The sequence below is a fragment of the Haliotis cracherodii genome, unplaced genomic scaffold (genome assembly GCF_022045235.1).
Source record: "Haliotis cracherodii isolate W230 unplaced genomic scaffold, xgHalCrac1.p SCAF_13, whole genome shotgun sequence".
Classification (NCBI taxonomy): Eukaryota; Metazoa; Mollusca; class Gastropoda; order Lepetellida; family Haliotidae; genus Haliotis; species Haliotis cracherodii.
The window spans coordinates 33,102,380-33,128,009 of record NW_027266268.1 but is presented as its reverse complement, the minus strand read 5'-3'; the positions used below and the strand labels follow the sequence as shown (position 1 = coordinate 33,128,009).

Genomic DNA, 25,630 nt, shown 5'->3' with positions numbered 1-25,630 from the left:
TCACACACACACACACACACACACACACAAATGTGACGTTTCACATCACCTCACAGTCTGTCAGTTATTTAAAAACAAATCAGATTTTTTTACATGGTTCAAATGTTCAAGATGTTGAGTGGATGGAGACAGGGGAAATAACTCTCAACTGCATCCTGACTTGAACCACAATGGCTGCTCATTCTTTTGACCCATGGCTTCAAGGTCTATGCCAGTCACATGTCAGCAATTTTATCAGCCTCATGAATTGGGTCTGTTTTGATTTGGTTTCTTCTGGAGAACCTCAACATCAATGAGCAAAGACAATGGATTGGAAACATTTATTCATAATACGATTTACCATTCTATCTACAACAGAAAAATATTGATTTAATAACAAAACAAGGTTTTATAGCAAATATTAAATACAATAATATCATGGTCCCAACAGTAGATGTTGGTATTTTAAACAAGCGGGAAAAAACAACGTTTAAGACTAATTAAACGATACAGAAACACAACAGTTGAATTTATTCTGTGGTTTACATGAGCTTCGTGATAAACAATCAAAATATACTACTCCTAAAAAGTTAAGGATCACCCGATTCTTTCGCATTAATATAGTTAACGTCTCATGCCATGACAGATTAAATACAGTAATATGAAAGAATCAGGTGGTCCTTAACTTTCTTTAGTGGCATAAGTCAGGAAATCTAGATCATCGTTCAGAGTTTAATATGCCCCCATATCTTTGTAGGACATTTTATAGTAAAGGAGGTACTTCAGTACTTAGTGTGATAACTTGATCATGATCCGAAAATTACCACCCCAAAAACACATCAGGGGATTCAGAAAACAAAGTAGTTAATTTTTTGCAGCCTAAGAAATGATTTTATACATCTGGTAGTTTCTTATGCATGCAAATCCTCCTCCCACAGTTAAATCGATGCTGACCTCAAGGGGCAAGTCGACGCTGGTCCAACAAACTTTCACAACAGACGAACAAATGCGACACACAAGACATGGGCAGATGCAAGACACGGGCACACGCAAGACACAGACATACGCAAAACACGGACACACGCTAGGATCCTAGGATTTTCTGGATTTCCTGGCTTTCCGCTTCTTTGGTTTGAGCTTGGTGCCCAGGATCTCCCGACCCAAGCGCTTGACGTCGTCCCGCGACAGGTGACCCTCGTTGTCCTGGTCGTGGTCGAACGTGAAGTCGTCGGAGTCGCTGTTGTCCTCCTCGTCCAGGCGGATACGGGTGTTCTCGGCAGGCAGGCGGTTCTCCAGGAACTCGTGAAGCTGAAACGTGCGTTGGACGGTGTCAGTGTGAAAATCTTTCCGTGCATGTTGAGTTTCAACACAGTATCATTTAACTCAGATCTTAGTACTCGCTATTGCTATGCAAAGATCAATGAGTAGCCGCAGTGAGCACTAAGATCTAATTTTATTGCGATTGAATTTCTTCGTCATCTGGGTCATGTTGGTGTACGCGTCACTTCATCGTCATCACAACCCGGGGACAGATTTCGCATGTCTAGTGCATCTTCCCTAGGCAATGGAGTTTAACTGTCTATAAAAGTACAGTTTCAACCCTTGCCGAACTAAGCCGGAATTTCGGGGCTCGATCATAGCGCCACCAGTGGTAATCCTCCAATCAGATTCCACCCTACATAACACTTGCATTTACTTCAAACAAAATGGCTGCACACAGTGAAGACGATCTGTTCGATAACCAAGATTTATACAAAAAGGCAACGTTAAACACCATTTGACCTCACCTCACCTTGATATAAACGTCAAAACGATGACATGCATCAACCAAGTCAGCAAGCCTGACCACCGATCCCGTTAGTCGCCTCTTACGTCAAGCATAGTCGCCTTTTACGACAAGCATGGGTTGCTGAAGACCCTTTCTACCCCGGATCTTCAGGGATCGATTGTAGTAAGTCTATGTCAACGTATGGGAGTTACAATCTTCTCAGCGCTGAACGCTTTGTGGAACAGGGCCCAGGTCACACAATTTGACCACAATTTGACCATGAACACTTTAATCGGTTCTTTGCATATAAGCATTGGATAATGCCCCTCCGTCAGCCACAGACCCGTGAAGATCCGGGGTGGAATAGGTCTTCAGCAACCCATGCTTACCGTAAAAGGCGACTGTGCTTGTCGGGTGGTCAGGCTCGCTGACTTGGTTGAAGCATGTCATTGATCCCAATTGCGTGGATCGATGCTCATGCAATCAATCACAGGATTATCTGATCCAGACACGAGTATTTACAGACCGCCGTCATTTAGCTGGAATATTGCTGTGTGCAGCGCAAAACAGCGAACCAACCATCAGCCACAGTGTGTTGTTTGTTCGTCTAAAAGCGTAAATATCAACCACCCACTGACGAGGGGATGTGGTTTCAGGTACTTGGAACAGTACCGTCGACCTCATGCACCAAAAGAAACGCCATTGACTGGAACCAGGGACTTGCACCCCTACGACCTCGCATGTCACAGCGTAACCAGGGCCAGCTTGGAGGATGCAAGCTTACCTTCTGCGTGTCGATGTTCTTGGATCCGACAGCGACCCTCTCATCCCCCTTCCCGGTGGCTGTGGCCATCAGCTTGACCAGGCGCCGCTCACAGTTGGCCAAGTCATCCACGGGATCCCCCTTGGTGAAGTTGTGGTGAGGCTGGAAGAGGACGTGCAGGGAGGTTCAGGATACAGTAGCGAATTATGGCCGGGTTTTCAATTTAGAGTGAATAAAGATAAAAATTTCTTTTTTTATAGTGAAACGGATGTTCTTGGTGACATGTTTTAGTTATGTTAACAGCAATTGACTGGTTAACATGCTGTTGATACCATCTGAGTGGGCTGCACAAACATAACTAACAGCGATACAACTCTGTACAGCAGACACAGTCATACAACCTTGTACAACAGATGATACAACTCCGTACAGCAGACACAGTCATACAACTTCGTACAACAGATGATACAACTCTGTACAGCTGATACAGTCATACAACTTCGTACAACAGATGATACAACTCTGTACAGCAGACACAGTAATACAACTTCGTACAACAGATGATACAACTCCATACAGCAGATACAGTCATACAACTTCGTACAACAGATGATACAACTCTGTACAGCTGATACAGTCATACAACTTCGTACAACAGATGATACAACTCCGTACAGCAGACCGTCATACAACTTCGTACAACAGATGATACAACTCTGTAAAGCAGATACAGTCATACAACTTCGTACAACAGATGATACAACTCCGTACAGCCGACACAGTCATACAACCTCGTACAACAGATGATACAACTCCGTACAGCCGACACAGTCATACAACTTCGTACAACAGATGATACAACTCCGTACAGCAGACAGTCATACAACTTCATACAACAGATGATACAACTCTGTAAAGCAGATACAGTCATACAACTTCGTACAACAGATGATACAACTCCGTACAGCAGACACAGTCATACAACTTCGTACAACAGATGATACAACTCCGTACAGCCGACACAGTCATACAACTTCCTACAACAGATGATACAACTCTGTACAGCTGATACAGTCATACAACTTCGTACAACAGATGATACAACTCCGTACAGCAGACACAGTCATACAACTTCGTACAACAGATGATACAACTCTGTACAGCTGATACAGTCATACAACTTCGTACAACAGATGATACAACTCTGTACAGCAGACACAGTAATACAACTTCGTACAACAGATGATACAACTCCGTACAGCAGATACAGTCATACAACTTCGTACAACAGATGATACAACTCTGTACAGCAGACAGTCATACAACTTCGTACAACAGATGATACAACTCCGTAAAGTAGATACAGTCATACAACTTTGTACAACAGATGATACAACTCTGTAAAGCAGATACAGTCATACAACTTCGTACAACAGATGATACAACTCCGTACAGCAGACACAGTCATACAACTTCGTACAACAGATGATACAACTCCGTACAGCAGACACAGTCATACAACTTCGTACAACAGATGATACAACTCCGTACAGCAGATACAGTCATACAACTTCGTACAACAGATGATACAACTCTGTAAAGCAGATACAGTCATACAACTTCGTACAACATATGATACAACTCCGTACAGCAGACACAGTCATACAACTTCGTACAACAGATGATACAACTCCGTACAGCAGACACAGTCATACAACCTCGTACAACAGATGATACAACTCCGTACAGCAGACACAGTCATACAACTTCGTACAACAGATGATACAACTCCGTACAGCCGACACAGTCATACAACTTCGTACAACAGATGATACAACTCTGTACAGCAGACACAGTCATACAACTTCGTACAACAGATGATACAACTCTGTACAGCATACACAGTCATACAACTTCGTACAACAGATGATACAACTCCGTACAGCAGACACAGTCATACAACTTCGTACAACAGATGATACAACTCCGTACAGCCGACACAGTCATACAACTTCGTACAACAGATGATACAACTCCGTACAGCAGATACAGTCATACAACTTCGTACAACAGATGATGCAACTCCGTACAGCAGACACAGTCATACAACTTCGTACAACAGATGATACAACTCCGTACGGCAGATACAGTCATACAACTTCGTACAACAGATGATACAACTCCGTACAGCAGACACAGTAATACAACTGCACGAATCCTGGACATTTGCTAACCATGTTTACACCATTATAATGACGTCACTCTTTTGTTCTTGCAATTGATTGTGAGCCAAGATATAACTCACCTGTCATTCAAAACGTGCATTTTAAACAAGTAGAATTGACGCAATTGTAGGTCATTTTGTTCAAAATATAGAAATAAGTATGCATCAAGCATAACAAAGCAGAGGTATCACTCGAACCAACATTCCGGAAGCCCCGAGCAATGGTGATGCTTATCGGGTTGATCCTGCCAGATGTTCAAATTTAACCGAGTGGTTAGCTAACCTAAAGGTTATCGATTGCTTCTGCAACAGTAATATAACGACTGGTTAACTAACGTGTGGTTAAATATTTAACGGTTGGTTTGGAGTTAACCTGACGTTAAACAATCGGGCCCAGAAACATGAAAATAGACCATTATTAAAACAATGCAGTTTGGGGGTTCCATTACGACACTGCACGTGGTATTGGGTCGTAGCTTGTTGACATGGAGTCGTACTGGTTTGAGCTTGATCTCCTTAAGTTTGTCGAAGAGCGTGGCGATTCCCTTCTGAAGGTCCAGCAACAACTTGTCCTTCTTGTCCAGCGTGTCCAGTGACATCACCCGCCGCTTCTCCTCACGACACGCGTAATCCTCCATGCCGTCCACAAGCAGGCGGCCCCTGCAACACCACCAACAATGTCACAGCAGCATCGCCTCGCAACATTGTCATAGCAACACCGCCATAGAAAAACAGAATTATGGACAAGGGCTGCCTCCAGTATGACTGGGACCATCTACTTGGCTCCAGTATGACTGGGACCATCTACTTGACTCCAGTCTGACACAGACCATCTACTTGGCTCCAGTCTGACACAGACCATCTACTTGACTCCAGTATGACTGGGACCATTTACTTGGCTCCAGTATGACTGGGCTCCAGTATCTACTTGGCTCCAGTCTGACACAGTCCATCTACTTGGCTCCAGTATGACTGGGACCATTTACTTGGCTCCAGTCTGACACAGACCATCTACTTGGCTCCAGTATGACTGGGACCACCTACTTGGCTTAAGTATGACTGGGACCACCTACTTGGCTCCAGTATGACTGGGACCACCTACTTGGCTCCAGTATGACTGGGACCATCTACTTGGCTCCAGTATGACTGGGACCATCTACTGGGCTCCAGTATGACTGGGACCATCTACTTGGCTCCAGTCTGACACAGACCATCTACTTGACTCCAGTATGACTGGGACCATCTACTTGGCTCCAGTCTGACACAGACCATCTACTTGGCTCCAGTATGACTGGGACCATCTACTTGACTCCAGTCTGACTGGGACCATCTACTTGGCTCCAGTCTGACACAGACCATCTACTTGACTCCCGTATGACACAGACCATCTACTTGGCTCCAGTATGACACAGACCATCTACTTGGCTCCAGTATAACACAGACCATCTACCTGGCTCAAGTATGACTAGGACCATCTACTTGACTCCAGTCTGACTGGGACCATCTACTTGGCTCCAGTCTGACACAGACCATCTACTTGACTCCCGTATGACACAGACCATCTACTTGGCTCCAGTATGACTGGGACCACCTACTTGGCTCCAGTATGACTGGGACCACCTACTTGGCTCCAGTATGACTGGGACCATCTACTTGGCTCCAGTCTGACAGGAACCATCTACTTGGCTCCAGTCTGACAGGGACCATCTACTTGGCTCCAGTCTGACAGGGACCATCTACTTGGCTCCAGTATGACTGGGACCACCTACTTGGCTCCAGTATGACTGGTACCACCTACTTGGCTCCAGTATGACTGGGACCATCTACTTGGCTCCAGTCTGACACAGACCATCTACTTGACTCCAGTATGACTGGGACCATCTACTTGGCTCCAGTCTGACACAGACCATCTACTTGGCTCCAGTATGACTGGGACCATCTACTTGACTCCAGTCTGACTGGGACCATCTACTTGGCTCCAGTCTGACACAGACCATCTACTTGACTCCCGTATGACACAGACCATCTACTTGGCTCCAGTCTGACACAGACCATCTACTTGGCTCAAGTATGACACAGACCATCTACTTGGCTCCAGTATAACACAGACCATCTACCTGGCTCAAGTATGACTTGGACCACCTACTTGGCTCCAGTATGACTGGGACTACCTACTTGGCAGCTTGTCTCTGACTGGTGAACTTGAGCTCCTCGAACACCGCCTGGAGCTTTTCCAGGTCTTCCTGCAGCTTGTGGCGCTGGCCGAGCTTCTCCTTCTTCTGGTGTACCAGTCGGCTCCTGGTGTTGTCCTGATTTGCCACGCGGAACACGACATCCTGGGAACAGAGGGAGGGTATTAGAGGCAGACAGACAGACAGCGACAAGGACGGAACACCACATCCTGGGGACAGACGGAGGGTGTTAGAGGCAGACAGACAGACAGCGACAAGGACGGAACACCACATCCTGGGGACAGAGGGAGGGTGTTAGAGGCAGACAGACAGGAAGCGACAAGGACGGAACACGACATCCTGGGGACAGACGGAGGGTGTTAGAGGCAGACAGACAGGAAGTGACAAGGACGGAACTCCACATCCTGGGGACAGACGGAGGGTGTTAGAGGCAGACAGACAGGCAGAGAGAAGGACAGACAGATTAGCGTGTAACTGACAGACAAACAATGTTACAGACAGAATGTGTTACAGACAGACACTAACGGATTGTAGACAAACTGTGTTACAGACTGACAAATTTACAAGCAGACACAAGGTTTCACAGGCAGACGATGGTACAGACAGGCAAACGGTGCTACAGACAGACAGACAAACGGTGTTACAGACGGACAGTGTTACAGACAAACAAACGGTGTTACAGTGAGAATGACAAACATTGTAATGGGCAGACAGATTGACGTAAGGAGTGAATGAGTCAATATTCTTTAAAGCCGGAGTCAGCTTCATACATGCCCTAAGGCTGTAGAAATTGACTCTCGACCAGACAAATCAGTGACTGAAAGGAATATTTCATGAATATGATGGAGAATATCATGACGTCGTTGTTGCCGGGGGTGCAGGGGCGCCCTCCTCACCTTGATGTCGGACACGTTGATGGCCTTCTTGATCTTCTCGAAGGCCTCCTCCAGGGTGAGGATCTTCTCGTGGCGGGCCGCCTTCAGCACCTGCAGCCGGGAGGACTTCACATCTGGCGACGACAGGAGTCACCCAATGACAGGGTCAACTCAGTACAAATCAACATGACGCTGCCATGTGAAGCAGGACAACTTGGGACGCGTTTTAACAAGCGACTATCGAAATCAAAGCCTAAAGTAGCCAGCAATCCATGATTATTCACATCCCCACCCCCAAAAAATACAGGTAATATGATTTCATGACCCTCCTCAAATATGTGAATGAGTTTCTATGACCCTCCCCCAGATGGCATATTTTTGGGTGACCCTCCCATGAATCCCTCTGATCTCCTCACCCCAGTCCAGTTTCCACGTTTCTTCCTTGTCTCGGGAAGATGGTAAAGAAACGACTCAAGATAACTTCAGATTCCGACGTTTTGACACACGCCATAGCATTCATATGTAATAGGTACACAGGGTGACCTAACCATGATAACAATGACCTTTTGCCCATCTCTTCATAGTTCCAGGAGCAAAGGGCATGGTCAAAATGGTGGTCACGTGATTGTCTAGAATCAATAATACTCTGAGAGATTTGTAAACTATCAAAGAAAATATTTAAAAAATAGAGAACTGTCAGGAGAAACAAAGATATATTATATCTGACTCTTTACCTGAGTCTTTATCATATACATGAGTATGACATATACAGTTACGTGGTTTTCAAACTTCACTCGATGAGATATACATCGTACTTGACAAAAAGCATGACACAGTCTCTGTTTACTCACCGCTGCTCTCGCTGATGACCGACATTCTGGGCTGGAAGAACAGATGACAACAAACAAATCAAAACTGAATATGATGACAGCAGCGGTGATCAGTACTCTTATACTTGTATGTTCTTTAACAAGGTTTGTTTTGTGTAACGCCGCAATCAGCACTAATCCAGGTATATCACGGCGACCTGTCAATAATCGAGTCCGGACCAGACAAGCTGGTCCTGTACCATGACTGTGGAATATATAAATTTTATTAAAACACAACCAATCTAGATATATATACAAAAGCAAGTCTAGCCAGCTCTAGCCAGCTCTATTCCGTATCAGGAAAAATTATTTGTTTTAATTTTACAGGAGAGAAATGTATTGTGTAATAAAAGATTTCGTGGACTATATGTTAGTCTACAGATACACAAACCAGTGATTGACATTACGAGCAACGCCCCTGTGACGTCATAGAGGAAAAATCACACGCAATCAAGTCATCGAGCCCAACCACCCGATCAAATTTAATTGCCTCTGACGACAGACGAGTGTTCCCAACAGGAATGGCCAAACCACGAAATGCGCTATCTCCTTTTCTTTGTGAAGTACGAGTTTCTCACATTTCAGTTTGACATTTAAATCTGGTAACAAAAGGCGTGTCGCTTTTCGTCATATCAGTATTCGGTTCCGAAAGCTGAATCCACTCACCCTCTTCTCCGTCCGGTCGACTGGCTCCTTCCTCCTCTCAACTTCCTTCTTCGCCTCGTTCAGCTGCTGGTCACGTGACCTCTTCGCCTGGTACATCTCGCGCTCCATGCACAGCAGGTTTGTCTGGGAGGCAGGTCAACGCACTCATTATCATCATCATAATCATCATTAATCTTATTTTGATCATCATCATAACAAATGGGGGCTGTTGGGTAGCCTTGTGGGAAAAGCGTTCTCTCGCCACGCCGAAGGCCCGGGTTCGATTCCCCACATTGATATGTCACAGCGACTGATTTACGACAACCATTGTCTGAAGAACGTTTGATTTAAAAGGCTAATTACCGTGTAGCCATGACATGTGCATGTCTCCATAACTTAATTGTCATTATGTATTAGGCGCTAATCCCCGTTGTTAATCCTCACCACCATTTCATTGTATATTGACTGTCAGCCCACCTGGGCTGCTATATCACTTCCCGTTAACTACTGCTATTTATAGTATGACATTTATTGCCTTAACTGTTATTATAGCTAAAATGGATAGAATTATCATAAAAACGCCCGCATGTTATCAGAAATGAGCGGGCCACTGTAACTTGATAATGCCCACATATTACTTGACGACGGGCCATTATCACGCCCGTTGTTAGGTGACGTCATAGGATAGGGATAGGTGACGTAACGTTCTATAGTGACGTCATCTGGTTTGTTCTATGTCGTTTCCATATTTGTAAAAGTTGGTCAGTGACATTCGTGTTGATTGCAGTAAATGTTTCAAAATCGACATTGTTGTTTCTTTTTATTTGATAACAAATTCCATCCATTTTAGCTATAATAACGGTAACGCTATTTTTCAGGGCATTATCATTTGCAGAAGCCCTCGGTCTTTTCAACTGCCCTCCTTCGTCGGGCAGTTAATGGAAGACCTCGGGCTTCTGCAAATGATAATGCCCTGAAAAATAGCGTTACCCTTATAATCCCCTGAGCTGTGTTGGTTCATCACCCCCAGAAGTCCCATGCCCAGAGCAACGTCATTGTCTGTCCATTGTTGTTCCTTACTATATATGTGTTACCATTACACGGTGGTAGTCAAGCTTGGTATCCCGAGTGCTGGTGTAGGGACGACCTCGAGCAGGATGTGCCGCTCGTAGGAAACAGCCTGAGGTTGAGCTGGAGCTCCGCTCACCTCATGTATGCCTGAGCTGGAAGGTCCGCTCATCGCTGTGTTTGTGTTGTCAGAGCAGGTATTCCGCTCATTGTGTATTTGTTGTTTATTGTTTACATGTTGTGCATAAAGCGTTCCGGGACAGTGATGTCGATTTTGTCCTTTATTCCCCCAAGAGCTAATTCCCCGCCAACATGCGCGTTGACATGCGCGTTGACAGGTACAATGTGTGAAATCCATTTCTGGTGTCCTCCGTCGTGATATTGCTGGAATATTGCTAAAAGCGGCGTAAAACCATACTCACTCACTTTGTAAACCTCAATGGCTTAAGAAAAATATCCGGAGCCCTCGGAGCTAAGCTATGAATGAAGATCAATTTGAACCCAGATCTTCACGGGGGTATATCAGAAAGAATGAGTGGAGGTAAGTGTTCCAACCCGTGCGTCTTGGCAGCTATAGGTGGCCTTTTCATTCATCTGTTTGAGTTCCGACAGCTCTGCACGTGCTTCCTTTACCTGCTGTTCCATGACGTCAAGGCGCGTGGGGTACAGACGACACTCCTGGCAAACAGTGGCACCGTTGGCTGTTACTACTGAACGATACATTTTCACATTCATCTTGAAATCAATATTGTGCTATCATATTTACATTGAGCCCAAATTGAAACCTTTGATTTTACTTCCACTTGTGAGATCATTTTTCACTGTATGCCTCTATATTTTATCTGGCGGCCGCCAGAAACATTTCGCAGATACTTCCACTGGTGAGATAATTTTTCACTGTATGCCTCTATATTTAGCCAGATACTTTTCGTTTCAAATTGGCATACCACGTGTGACCAGAATTACTTCCAGACCAGTGCCCTGGCAATCGACAGGTTGGTGTTTGGAACCGTAAGATTGAGCTTTGATAAATTGAGCCAGATAAAATATAGAGGCATACAGTGAAAAATGATCTCACCTGTGACGGGTATGGGCCACCGTAGAAACCCTTTGATGAACAATCTGAGCATTTTGATATCATGCAAAGAAAAGGTATTGTTATACATGACAGTGTAAATTATTGTTGAACAATGTTGTAATTGTATTACATTGTTTCTGTTGTGATTCAGTAGAAGTTCATAGCATTGTGTTGTCAAGAATGTAGTAGTATCTTATGGAAGCATTGGTGTGGAAGTTGCTATATTTTGATGCTTTAGAAGTCAAGTGTTCTCTGGAATCTTCTAGAACAGCTAGACTAATCCAGCATGGTATCGAAGTTTCTAGAAGGTATTTAAACTATATATAAGTTAGCAAACGCATGTCTCTATCATCTCACATTACGTCAAGACCAGCTGTTGTGTGAAGATCACACTGGATATTCCGCCTAGACCAAATTTGGAGGCTTGACCACTGTTGCTGTTTGTGTTGGAGAGAGAGAGAGAGAGAGAGAGAGAGAGGGGGGGGGGGGGGGGAATTGTCTCCGTTTTATATCAGGATTGCTGGAACACGGGAATCTGAAGATCTGGTAAGAGTAATGAAATGTTGTGCCTTACCATCACGCTCTGCTCTCTACTTAAAGCGTCTCCAGGAATGAAATGCGATCGCAAAAAGTATTCAATTAAGTGTCGTATTTCGATGGAAAAAAACACAATGCAATCGGGAATTAAAGGTCACAATGTGAGTTTGCAACCGCTACTTTCAACCAAAGCAATACTACCTGAACGTTTTGTTTTCTTCACGAAACCCAAACATGTTTAGTCTTGTCCAAGATTGTCAGACGCGGAGACCTCACAAACATCAATATTATCTTGAGTTAATATTAGAAATTGCAGTTTTCATTTAAATACATGGTATACGTTCATATAGTTAATGAAATACGTCAGCGCCAGTGATCGCGAAAAGGGTGAGTATGTCCTGCTCCACCCCCAGTTATTATTTCATTATTTTTATAAGTTTTTTTGTTGGTTGGTTGTTTAACGCCACATTCAGCAATATTTCAGCAATATGACGGCGGTGTGTAAATAATCGTGTCTGGACCAGACTATCCAGTGATTGACATCATGAGCATAGATCCACGCACTTGGGATACGATGACATGCATCAAGCAAGTCAGCAAACCAGACCACCCGATCCCGTTTGTCGCCTCTTATGACAAGCATAGTCTACTATATACGGCAAGCATGGGTTGCTGAAGACCTATTCTATACCCGGATCTTCAAGGATCTATTTTTCATATGGTAAAAGTATTCTTCCCGCTGAACGTCCCGGCGAAACCAATGTTGGAAGGTAAGAAACAAGTGCACCCACCTCCTGCATGTGGGCCAGGATCGCCTCGTATCTGCCCGTGATGTTACTGGCGGCGTCAAACTTGATCCGTGCCTTGTCCAGCTCGTTCTGAAGGCGCCGATAGTTCTACATGCAGAGTGAGTGAGTGAGTGAGTGAGCGAGACTGCCATACCGAAACTTGTATCACAAGTACACATGGACAATTAGAAAGATTATTCGCTATAGTGACAGGATCACGTAGCTCTTCAGTGTAATAGTCATTCAAGAGCTCACAAACTGGTAATTCGGTATATCGATTTAGGTATTTCATATATAGATATACTACCGACTGCCGTTTAAAGAGAGAAAATTAAGAAAGGTGTTTTAAATATTACCCATACAACCACAGGGCCACGGATAGCCATACTATACTGACTGTACTGATTACATTAAAAAATGTGTAATGTAATCAGTACAGTCAGTATAGTATGGCTATCCGTGGCCCTGTGCATACAACGACACTGTCTGACGTTGAATATGCTTTGAAATTTGCTAAAATGCACGTGACCACATGACGTTTCAACAAAATAGTCCACGTGTATTCAGAAAAAGGCTGTAATTGAGGTAAACTCGACACTTGTAATTAACTGTCCGTCTGAACAGAGATCATCTATTAGTTGCTCTCTGCTCTGAATAATATTGAAAGTCCCCCGAAAGTTATCCTCTAAATATGAGATCACTGACCCGCTCTTTCTCGGAGTCGTAGTCATATGGAACCAGACCCATCATTCGGGACAATTCCAATTCCAGTTCTTCTAACTGGTTTTCCTTTTGCGTTACTTCATGCTGCTGGCTGTTCAACCTCTTGCTGGCCTCGCAGACTTTCTGGTCCATCACGCGTATGGCTTTCTGTAACCAATGGCAACGGAGTGATAGAGCATGGCAAACTGAGCGTGTTAAGATGGGTTTAATGTAAGAATACCCGTCACCGGATTTAAGGATAAATGACATAATACTGATTATACTGATGTTCCCTAAAGATCTCTACAGGACTTGTGAAACAAGCAAATGGAATTCTTCACGAAAGAATGGCACCGGGGTGGTCCAGTTGTCTGAGGCGACACAATTCGCTGTGCCGAATTACCTTTGTTTGTCTGTTTGATTGTTGTTTAACGCCGCACTCGGCAATATTCCAGCTAAATGACGGCGGTCTGTAAATAATCGAGTCTGGACCAGACAATCCAGTGATTGACGTCGTGATCACCGATCTACGCAATAGAGATACGATGACATGCATCAATTAACCACGTCAGCGAGCTTGACCACCCAATCCCGTTATAGTGCAAAGTCGCCTCTTATGACAAGCATAGTTGCTTTTTACGGCGAGCATGGGTTGCTGAAGACCTCTTCTACCCCGGATCTTCACGGGGAGCCAAGTTACCCCCTTTACATGTGTCGGAAACCTATGATCGTGGGTTCGAATCCCAGATTCGCCCCGATTGTTTTTCTACGTTTGTCAGCACCACACCCGCCCGTACTCATGGGTTGCACCAAAGTGGTAAACATCTAAGTGTGTGTGTTTGTTTGTTTGACGTTTAACGCCGTATTCAATATTCCAGCTACATGACAGCGGTCTGTAAGATTCGAATGACGACAACAATGCCGTCCGGATGACGTAAACAACATACGGTGCGCGTGAAGTGATACTTGCACATACGATTTTTATGAACTCGTTATTTCTAACCCTATAAGTAGAATATTTCTCCACTAGTATGGTAATATATTTTTTATCACAATAGAATGGGAATATATACGCTGGATAATCGAGGCTGCAGAAAGAGACAACGAGCTGTGTTTCTGTACACGTCAAGGAGAGCGCGGCGGCCACAAGATCGGGATTATTTGTATGGTCGGAAGTTTTATCTTACTTAGCGGGGCGCTGGCAGGGGTTTTGTTTAGAAAAGCGAATCCCTCACAAAAATATATTTGCCACCGTGGTGGCACGTATGGAATATTTATTAACCCCTAGGGTCATCTTCATTCAAATCACCCAACTTTTCGTTTTATCTTTTCGGGGAAATGGTAGCGGCTATTTCAAAGAACCAATAATGCTTGTAGACAAGTGTAATGATAATTCAAATTTCTCTACTACCGGGCGTGTAAAGCCATCTGAGCTGTTTTTAAATTGTCAAAATCTGTCAACATAAAATCAAATGTTCACTCCGATTTCATACCTCTGTCAAGATCGGGTCTTTGCGTGAGATTGCGAGAAGCTGAAAATGCACTAGACTAACACTTATTCAATGAAAAGATGTCTTTGAAAAAAAAGAACATTTCCGCTTCTGCTGTGGAACCAAGCAAACTAGACTTGGTTCGTTTGATTTAGACTTGCCTAAAAAATAAATACCTAAAAAATATAAATTCCACAGTCATGGCGCAGGACAAAAAATACACCTGTAAATCTCTGTTTGTGATGCCCGGGTTTACTTATCTAAAGTCCAACAAGGACAACGACTGTGCCGTCAAAATATGCATAGACCTTGCTGCAGTAACCGTATCTCCGTGCTGCTTCCCATAAACGTTTTGATATTGACTTGTGTCTACACATTACCGCAGGAAGCACAGCTCGACCACAATACGAGATCACAATAAATGGGTATGAATTGGCATTCAATCCAAACCGATGACCAGACTCCATATATATCATACAGGAGCGTTAGTGTTGACCTACTTAAACCAACAAAACCATCCCCCAGAGGACCTCGCCCGCGCAGGATCCATGGCGGGAATATCAACCGCTAACATAAACGATGTTGGTACAGCTCAACCAAAACAAGATGGCCGCGGCTGGTCCCAATTGGCGATTGTCCAAACTTCTCCCCGGTACTTCTCATGTTGATAGAGGATTACATACATCTCTGAAGCACATCGCTCTTGCACTTCGAGCCATGCGCGTGATAAGCACGTGCGCCCATAATTCATTCGGAGACACCAGGGGCGCGTTTTATTATCTCAGCAGTTTGAAGTTAGTCGGCTGCTTATTTTCCCATTCTGCCAGTCTGGGGGTTGCAACTAGCTGGTCCATCTTGAGAAGGACGAGCCGACTGTCCGATGCAAAGTAACATTGATGTGTTTATAGACTAAACAACTGCTCGCCAAATTGCCCCACTGCTCACTTGGTCATGTTGCAAGGATTAAATGTCGGGGTTGTGTGGCATTTAAACCCCGGATTTTAAGGGAAGGAGGAATGGGCTCACAAACGATTTCTTTTCGCTGAACATTTAGATTCAGAATGCTGTATCCAAAGACGTATACGGATACGTCTTTGGTGTATCCTATAGACATTGCTGAGACTGAGTTGATTCACCACTGCGAATTGGCTGCTTTCTCAATGGCGCCATACTTCAACAGAGACCGTTATTTTATGGGCTCCGACTTCAAGAACTCTTGGCTTTATCATAAATTGTTATATAGCAACACGCCAATGGATTGTTTATTCAGTATCCAGTACTATAGATCGCTACGTGGATTTACACCGTAGACACTCCGGTTTTTACGTTAATATCTAGCCCCGTGATGATCGGGGTTGGAATGGGTATTCAGCAACCCATGCTTGCCGTAACAGGCGACTATGCTTGTTAGAGGCGACTAACGGGATCGGGTGGTCAGGCTCGCCCGACCCGGTTGATGTATGTCATCGTATCCCAACTGCGTAGATCGATGCTCATGATGTCAATCAGTGGATTGTCTGGTCCAAACTCGATAATTTACGGAAAGGGGCGAGTGGTGACGAATGAAGAAGACTCATCCCCCTACATTCGTCACCACTCGCCCCTTTCCGTAACCTGCAAGAAGACTCGTTCCCCTATCGATGAACGTTGTGTGCGAAAATACGACAAACCAGTCATAATGCGCGTTTGATTTCAAGTTCTTCGTCAAAGAACCCCTCGGAAATAATTTTTGATTTTATATATGTTTTGCATCTAAAAATATACCCAAGACACAGTTAAATGTTTGTTTGTTTGTTATTTAACGCCGCATCCAGCAATATTCCAGCCATATGAACACAGTTAAATGTGTGCAATCATACTGTATAATTCCGCACGTCCCGATGTGCTTTAATTTGCATCTGAAATATATATATAATATGTGGGGAAATATATGTGAACCATTACGAGTTGACAATTGTTTTAGGGATGTATGTTTGCGCTAAGAAAGAACCCGGTCGCAAAAATGGCCATGAGAGGGGCACGAATGTGAAACTGCATCACCATGTTTTGCAGACCATTGTGACGTCATTGTTACCATGACGTCACAATAAAATAACATTACTATTCTATGCTACTAAAACTGGTTACCAGTACTTTTTACATTCAAGATTGCTGTTTACAAACTGAAAGAAATTGTAAAAATGACTTTGGATGATGATAGATATAATTTCACCCTCGTGTCTATTGATATTGTCTATATCAACACTCGTCGATAAACGATTAAACTTTTATTATAGCTAAAATGGATACAATTATCATTAAACCGCCCGCATGTTATCAAAAATAAGCGGCCACTGTATCTTGTCAATGCCCTCATATTGCTTGACAACGGGCAATTATCACGCCCGTTGTTAGGTGACGTCATAGGATAGGGATAGGTGACGTCATGTTCAATAGTGACGTCATCTGGTTTGTTCTATGACGTTTTCATATTTGTAAAAGTTGGTCAGTGACATTCGTGTTGATTGCAGTAAATGTTTCAAATCCGATATTGTTGTTTCTTTTTATTTGATAACAAATTCCATCCATTTTAGCTATGATAACGGTAACGCTATGTTTAAGGGCATTATCATTTGCAGAAGCCCTCGGTCTTTTCAACTGCACTCCTTCGTCGTGCAGTTAATAGGAGACCTCGGGCTTCTGCAAATGATAATGCCCTAAAAATAGCGTTACCCTTATATCAGAGACCATAAAGGTATCTGCTTTTATCGACTCATGTTGATATATTTAATATCCAACGAAACAAGGGTGAAATTCTCTGTTGATCTGTGTAACGTCAACACGGACATAGCGTTATATTTTGTATTTGATGATAATATACCAAATTTATATGGAATACAGATTTCAAATATAAAGTAATCTCAATCTGCCACAGTAACGTTTAGTTTTCAGATCAGAACTAAGCTAACCAAGCAATGTTTCCATAAAACAGGGGGAAGGCCACGCCTAGCAGGGGACTAGTATTTCCTGATTGGTTGATAACAGAGTGGGCGGGGCTTGTGGTGCATTATTGGGCTAAACGATATCACTAATTTCGTTTTGTTGTCTACATTCTTGTTTCAGCGACAACCAGAAAAAACCCACATCTGTTTATTTTATTTTAAACTGTGAGCCTGATTTCTTAAAAGAAAACCACCTTGCAACAATGAATACTTTATGGCAGCCATATCTTTATCTTTTCAACAGTCTGAAGCATAATGCTATTTTTCAATAATTTTCGGGGAAAATGTATTTATTTCGATAAAATCCTGCCTCCATGAACGCAAAACAAAAATTGTCGATTAGTGCAAATAGTAATTATTTTTGTGTGGCCTTATTACTCCATTCCGAAGTGGGCGATGTTGTTAGACCAGCGGTCATCAGTTTGTTTCCAGAACTCCAGCCGTAAGTGCAGTCTTCTGTTATCAACACGTGTCAGTTTTGTCTTAACAATTGTTAACTGTTGTGTAGACAGTGTCCCAGTCAGCACCTACCTCGGCTGTGAATCGATGCATAGAGAGCAGCTCCTCCTTCCGGTTGTGAAACACGGACTGGATCACAGACGTGTCCGCCTGGTGGCAAAACCAAAAGACTGATTATAACCTTTGTATTCTGAATATTCCAACCGTCTACCTTCTATCTGAAGAAGATCGTTTTGCCCGTACGCCAACGTAGTTTCAAAAGAAGGATCATCCTCTATTGTCAAGGGTAATCTGTCACCACATTGTTCCAAGTAATACCCTTGACCGACCGAAAGGCGATGCTATCTTCAAAGAAGTTACATGGTTTGTAGCACGTTAGGAATTAGCAGAAAAATATTTTTCTAACCTTATATGACATATATGACGTATACGGAAACTAAAGACACCATAACTAATAGAATACCGTTCGGCCTAGTTCGGCCTAGTTCGGCCTAGTTCGGCAAGGGTGGAAACTGGACTTTTACGGTCAGTTAACTCACTTGCTTTGAAAAGATGTATGATGCGATGCATAGAAAGTAAGGGAAAGGGTAGTCAAATAACAATTGCCATGGAATATGTCAAGGCTATTCTATACGGAAATATATAGTTTGCGGTGCTAAATTAGTTTCTAGGCGCGTACATGTTTCACAAAGCATTCGCCGGGAGAGTGGTTCCTGGCCGGTTTCGCTGTAGGTGTACAACTTAAAAGCTACCATGGCAACGACACGAACCTATTGGCTGAATCAGTCTCCATATAAATATAATAAAATGTTATAAAGGTAAGGTAGAAAAAAGTTATAGAATGGAGTCCCCGTTTCCATGTTTTGTTTGGTATGCATTCCGAACGCACCTGGTACGAGGGAAAACACATGTTGTATTTTCAGATCATATGTTAAATTCATACTTGAAACAAGATCTGTAGTTTCAGGTACATATTTGTTTAGTATTACAGCAACGTGCAAAGTATTGTTATGATTATCATGATTATGATCTGAGCTCTTACTTTAATACTTCTATTCAGGGCAACACGCTTGTATTTGTTCTGCGCGCGGAGGCGGGCAATAAGCTCTTCGTTCTTCGTCTTAAGTGCCTCTGAGCCTTCGTAATACGCCTTGCCATCTCGCTCTGAAACAAACAGGTCCGTGTCACGGGTTCAAATGTAGACGATAAGAGATGGCTATTCGAAACTCGCATGAAACCAGAGGCTTGGTGGCAGAACATCCATTGAGGTCAGAGGTCAGGTTTCATATGACACCGTGTAACTGGATCTGCGAAACAGCACTTGACACAGAACATGAGAATGACCTCTCAAACATGGCTTATTTCATTGTCATTATCCCAGAAACAACATGAGAAAAGCTACATTGATTTCTCATGACTAACATCTCCGAAATGAACATATTTTTACTGGAAAAACAGTTGTTTATCGTAATAAAATATAACAAAAAAGGAGCCAAGAGACTCTCTTCATTTTCAGAAACTGCAGTTATCTAGACTTGCCCACTATTATAGGTGAGATGAAATGGGGTTTAACGTCGCGTCCAAGATTATTGCACTTATATAGCGACATGCATGCATGTATATATATATATATATATATGTGTGTGTGTGTGTGTGTGTGTGTGTGTGTGTGTGTGTGTGTGTGTGGCTGCTTGTACTAGTCCGGACTGATGCCGATTTATAGTGCTAGCTCACTGAGATGCCATGCCGCAGTTTGACATGAATACCCCACTCAGGCACAGTATACTGACTCCAAGCCGACCAGTCCTTGTTTTAGCCCCTTAATGCTGAACGCCAGACAGTTAACAAGTACCATCTTTCAACGTCCTTTTGTATGACGCGGCCGGGGATCGAACCCCGAAGCTTCCGCTGTAACACCAGACCCCGGAGGCGGTCCCCACTATTATAGACTTGCATGGGCTATATTGGATATATTTGTTTCAGGATGTTTCAGGATGTGCGACAGACTAAGATTTCCCCTGAAATAACAGATCGTGTAATTCTATGATTTCATAGGTCGGTACGTGGTTGAGAAAAGGGAAATAAAAGCATTTTCTGTTATGCATGATCAAGTGCACCTGACATTCTTGAAATAAAACTCCACAAAATAGTTTTTATACAAATATTGTTGTTTCAGCAGGAATTGCCACGTGTGAAGGATATTTCTGGTGTCTCGTGCCGTGATATGGCAGTGTGTGTGTGTGTATGTGTGTGTGTGTGTGTGTGTGGCTGCTTGTACAAGTCCGGACTGATGCCGATTTATAGAGCTAGCCCACTGAGATACCATGCCGCAGTTTAACATGAATACCCCATTCAGACACAGCATACTGACTCCGAGCCAACCAGTCCTTGTTTTAGCCCCTTTAATGCCGAGCGCCAGACAGGGTAACATCAAGTCCCATCTTTTAACGTCTTTTGGTATGACGCTGCCGGGATTCGAACCTCGAACCTTCCGCTCTCCAGGCGGACGCTCTATCACTAGACCCCGAGGCGGTCCCTTACATTATGAAGCTCACCTTTCAGATGAAGTTTACCACGTACTTCGTCTATTTGTTCAGAAAGGCTGCTGGCAGTGCCAGTCACCGTATCCGTCCTCATCTGCATCACGCTAGGCTTCCTGGTAAAACAGTTCATTATTCAATAGGAATTTATATACTTCTATTTCATAATCTGAAACAAGAAAGAGGACCTCGAAAATATTGCCTGAAAATAACAGTTCTCCATAAAATACCTCTTCCAGTTCGATCCATCACACAAAAAGTTTATAGAAACTGTCTGAGCATTAAGTGAGTGAGTGAGTGAGTATACTTTTTCGCCGCTTTTAGCAATATTCCACCAGAAATGGGCCTCACACATTGTACCCATGTCGGGAATCGAACCCGGGTCTTCGGCGTGATGAGCGAACGCTTTAACCACTAGGCTACCCGACCGCCCCTCTGAGCATTAAGATTGCGATAACGCTTCATAGTGAAAAGTGACAATAATTGAATTAATTCATACGTTAAGAAAAATATGTCAAAGAAAACTTTAGTCTTACAAATTGATTAAATTTAGAACTGTCGACATTGACTGCTAGAGTGTTGGGATGCTTTGTCCCAGCTTCATGACGACTGACTGTAAATAGCTGAATCAGAGCCAGCAGACAATCAAGTGATTATATTATGAGCAACGACCATGAGGGTACGATTTGTTTTGTTTGAAGGTTTGTTTGTTTGTTTGTTTTTGGGCCCCAGGGTACGACGACACGCAAGCCAAACCCTAAATGTACACAAGTATTCGGTGTAATGCATTGTCAAATATAGTCAATACCTTGAATGTTGTTAATGCATTGTTAAATACAGTCAATAGCTATATATTGTTAATTCATTGTTAAACACAGTCAATGGCTATATATTATTAATGCATTGTTAAACATAGGCAATTCCTTAAATATTGCCAATGCATTGTAAAAGTCGGTGATTATTAATTATTAATGCATTGTCAAACACAGTCAATAACTATTAATTGTTAACGCATTGTTAAATACAGTCGGTGACTATTAATTATTTATACATGTTAAATACAGTCGGTGCTTGTTAATTGTTAATGCAGTCAATGTCTATTTATTGTTAATGCATTACGCCTACAGTATGAATCTTGACATATGTTATTGTTTGGGGGATCTTGTCAAATTATGTTTGGGTGGACCAGTCGTCTAAGGTGCCGCGATTCGCTGTACAGAGTTGCGTCCCTTGGACACGCCAGAAACCTATGATTGTGGGTTCGAATCCCGGTTCGCCCCGATTATGTTTCTAGGTTTGTCAGCACCATACCCGTGCTCGTGGGTTTCACCGAATTGGTAAACGTCTGAGACCTGCATCACTTCGGGCTTTCCTCCCACATTAAGCTGACACGCCGTGATATAACTGGAATATTGTTAAAAGAGGCGTAAAATCCAACTCACTCACTATGAGAGAGTTGAGAACATTCTGAGGAATTAACTGGGCATGACCAAGGTTTCAGCACGTTGCTTTCTAGACTAACATCTAGTCTCCCAAATGAACATATCGTACAGAAAACATGTTGTTCAGTTATCTTAATCAAAATATAATAAAAGGGAGCCCGGTGACTCTCTTCATACTGCAGTAATCTACACTTGCTAAACATTATAGACTTGCATGGGCTGTATTTGACATATATTTGTATCAGGGTCTGTAAGACAGACTAGTTGGTTTCCCAAGGCTTCTGACTCGCGAGATTTTACGTGGTTCTGAAGCAGACCCAGCTGGCTTTGCAAAAGGATTTGTAATATGGATGAGTCTTGTGTTCACCACTTTCAGCCAGAGACTAAACAACAGTCAAAGCAATGGAACAAATCTAACGTCTCTTCCATCGAAGGAGGCAAAGTCTGTTCCATCAGCTGGCAAGGTGTTGGCTTAGGATTTCTGGGATTCCAAAGGACTACTACTAACGGGTGGACTACCCCCCCGAAGGCCAATTTATGCTTATATGCTTAGGCAACTACGTGAGAAAATCAAGGCTATACGTCGTGAGAAACTCACTCAAGGTGTGTTGTTCCACCAGGACAATGTACCTGTGCATAAGTCTGTTGTCATGGTAGCAATGCATGACTGATCTCATTGACAATCCTCGTATTCACCAGATTAGGCTCCGTCAGATTTCCATCTTTTCACAAACTTGAAGTAATAACTATCCGACAAGCGTTATATAATAGACGATGGCGTAATTTCTACTGCGGGGGACTTTTAACGCCACGAGGAGGAAGCTCAACATTGTTGGCTGAAGTGTGTGGAACGCAGAGGGGAATATGTTGAAAACAAACTAGCAACCAACTCCATCACCGAGTCTCATCATAGTCAGGCTCCGAACTTTTAGGCAACCCCTCCTACCATATACCACAGGCACGCTGACTACTTTGATCCATTACATATAGATCTGTCGAAACCGGACACTGTCAAATCCGCATCTCTTTTAATACCGGACTAAATATACAGTTGTGAACATTTATCATCAAGCAAAATCTGTCTGATCCTGGCTTTCCCCCATCCACAATCCGGACTGAAATTGTGGTAGCAGGACCAATTTATCACGTAATTCCGGGATAAGATCCGTATAAGAGAAATATCTTGCGTGCGTATGTGTGTGGTATATATGGCCCTGGTTTATTTATGAAATAAGCATATGTGGGTATAGTGGAAAAAACGGCCGTAAACACACGTGGATTTGATGCAGATGCATTTGACCTGACCTGACCTGTGATGGAGCTTTGTTCGTTGCCTATTTAAAGAGCGATATATATGCCTGTGTGCATGACTGCACATGTCAAAGGTCACACGGCTTTGTCATGTATATGTGTCAAGTGGGTTGGTATGGCGGATAGGTGTATCCTCAAGAATGTCCCCTTGGTTGGTGGAATGCAGACAGTTAAAAAGATCCATAAATATACGATTTGTTTTTCAACGCATAGGTTAAAACGATCCGTCAATAAACTATCTGGCAAAACGAATGAAGGTGCAAAATACATGGTCTCCGGTGGAAAATAAAATATTATCTTATGGATTCTTTAAAGTGTGGTTCACATGGAACGAGTTATGTATGAACACCTCGGCATTGTTTGTTTGTTTTCAACATTGCAGTGAGTACTATTTAAGCTGTCTGACGGTGGCCTTTAAATAATCCAGAATGGACCAGAAAAACCAGTGAGCAACATTCCACGCGATCGGGAAACGACGACATACAAATGTCAAAGTCACCGAGCTCTGACCACCCGATCTGTTTAGACGCCTCGCACGACAAGCATAGTGGGGTGGAGTCGGGGTGGAGTTTGGGTGGGGTTGGGTAGGTAATGGTTGTGGAAACCCAAAGTACACATTGGCCACATGTTGTCTCTTATTTACACCATTAGTAGGCCTGGGCCTAGATTTGTATATCCCCAAAGCTCTCTAAACCTTTCTTGAATTTGATTTTCTTTCCGAAAAAAAACCCCATGAAATTTTAAATCTGGTAACTTCACCGTTCAAGTCCATCTCCGTCCATCATTTTTACGGAAACCGCCGAAGGCCGGGACCTAAACACCTCAGTGGACCCCACGGGTCCCATCAAGCATTAAAAAAGGGGAGGGAGTTGGCGTCATTAAGTTGATTGTACTGAGGTGCCACTATCTGGAATGTTATGCATTTGCTTGGATGAGCAACGCTGTCGATAGAAAGTGATCCACAACAATGGCGCTTGCATTTTTTAAAACACATGAAACAATTAACCTGAAGACGAGAGACATAAGGCAAGAGCTGGGTTTTGTTTTGTCAAATAAACACGAAGTAAAAAACTTACCGTCGTTCATATGCGTGTCTGACGGTTTTAGTAGGATGCCATTTTTGCTGTTGTCAAGGGAGTCGTAACAACAGAATAAAATCATGATATACATGACGTCACAAACCATGGCGACATAATATAAAGACGTCACAGACAAATGGAATAAAAGTATGACGTACTAGTCTATCTTTGCGACATGACGTAGCGTAAAGAGTAGATTCTACGATGTAGGGACTGCTCAGCTGTCATATATTATATGGGGTCGGGGGTTTGGGCTAGAGGCCTGTATGTCTTTGTGCGGACCCACTCCCTAATTTTATCTAACATTTTCAATCCATGACCACTCATATTATAATTAACCAGACCCTAGATAATGTTCAAACATTTTTTATTGGAACAAAATAAATATATATATATATATATATATATATATATATATATATATATATATATATATATATATATATATATATATATATATATATATATCCAAAAATGAGGCAAATTTTCACTCGGTGTACATGTAATATATAATAAAATAATAGTCCACTTTAGTCCAACTTTTTTATATCAGTTCGACCTCAAAATAATTTCTAACGAAAAAACACACTTAAATAGGCCTTACTCTCTCGGTCGCCATGTTGAGAAATGATACAATAGTCTTTTTCAAAAACAATTTAAAAAATGGTATATTCTGATCTGAAACTTTAAAAATATATTAATATTCTTGACATGAACTCAAGCACGGTGTATTAGATGCTCTCGCAGAGCTTGAACCGGTTCCTTGTTATTCCCGGAGACGTGACATGTTGAGAGTTACCTGCCCTTTGCCCGCTCAAGCGAGGGAAACACAAACCAGCG

The 25,630-nt window shown here is 42.9% G+C and overlaps 1 protein-coding gene across 1 annotated transcript; it reads right to left on the bottom strand.

The window, feature by feature from the left end:
- Nucleotides 1-800: 800 nt before the first annotated feature.
- On the bottom strand, nucleotides 801-21,061 carry LOC139459207 (outer dynein arm-docking complex subunit 3-like). The gene is made up of 13 exons (XM_071240660.1): nucleotides 20,974-21,061; nucleotides 19,461-19,582; nucleotides 18,491-18,568; nucleotides 13,492-13,656; nucleotides 12,790-12,894; nucleotides 10,939-11,061; nucleotides 9,337-9,459; nucleotides 8,653-8,683; nucleotides 7,823-7,935; nucleotides 6,910-7,070; nucleotides 5,232-5,394; nucleotides 2,532-2,672; nucleotides 801-1,287 (listed from the first exon to the last, which is right to left on the bottom strand). The coding sequence occupies exons 1-13, from the start codon at nucleotides 21,059-21,061 to the stop codon at nucleotides 1,072-1,074; spliced, it is 1,629 nt and encodes a 542-aa protein (XP_071096761.1). The 3' UTR covers nucleotides 801-1,071.
- Nucleotides 21,062-25,630: the final 4,569 nt, after the last annotated feature.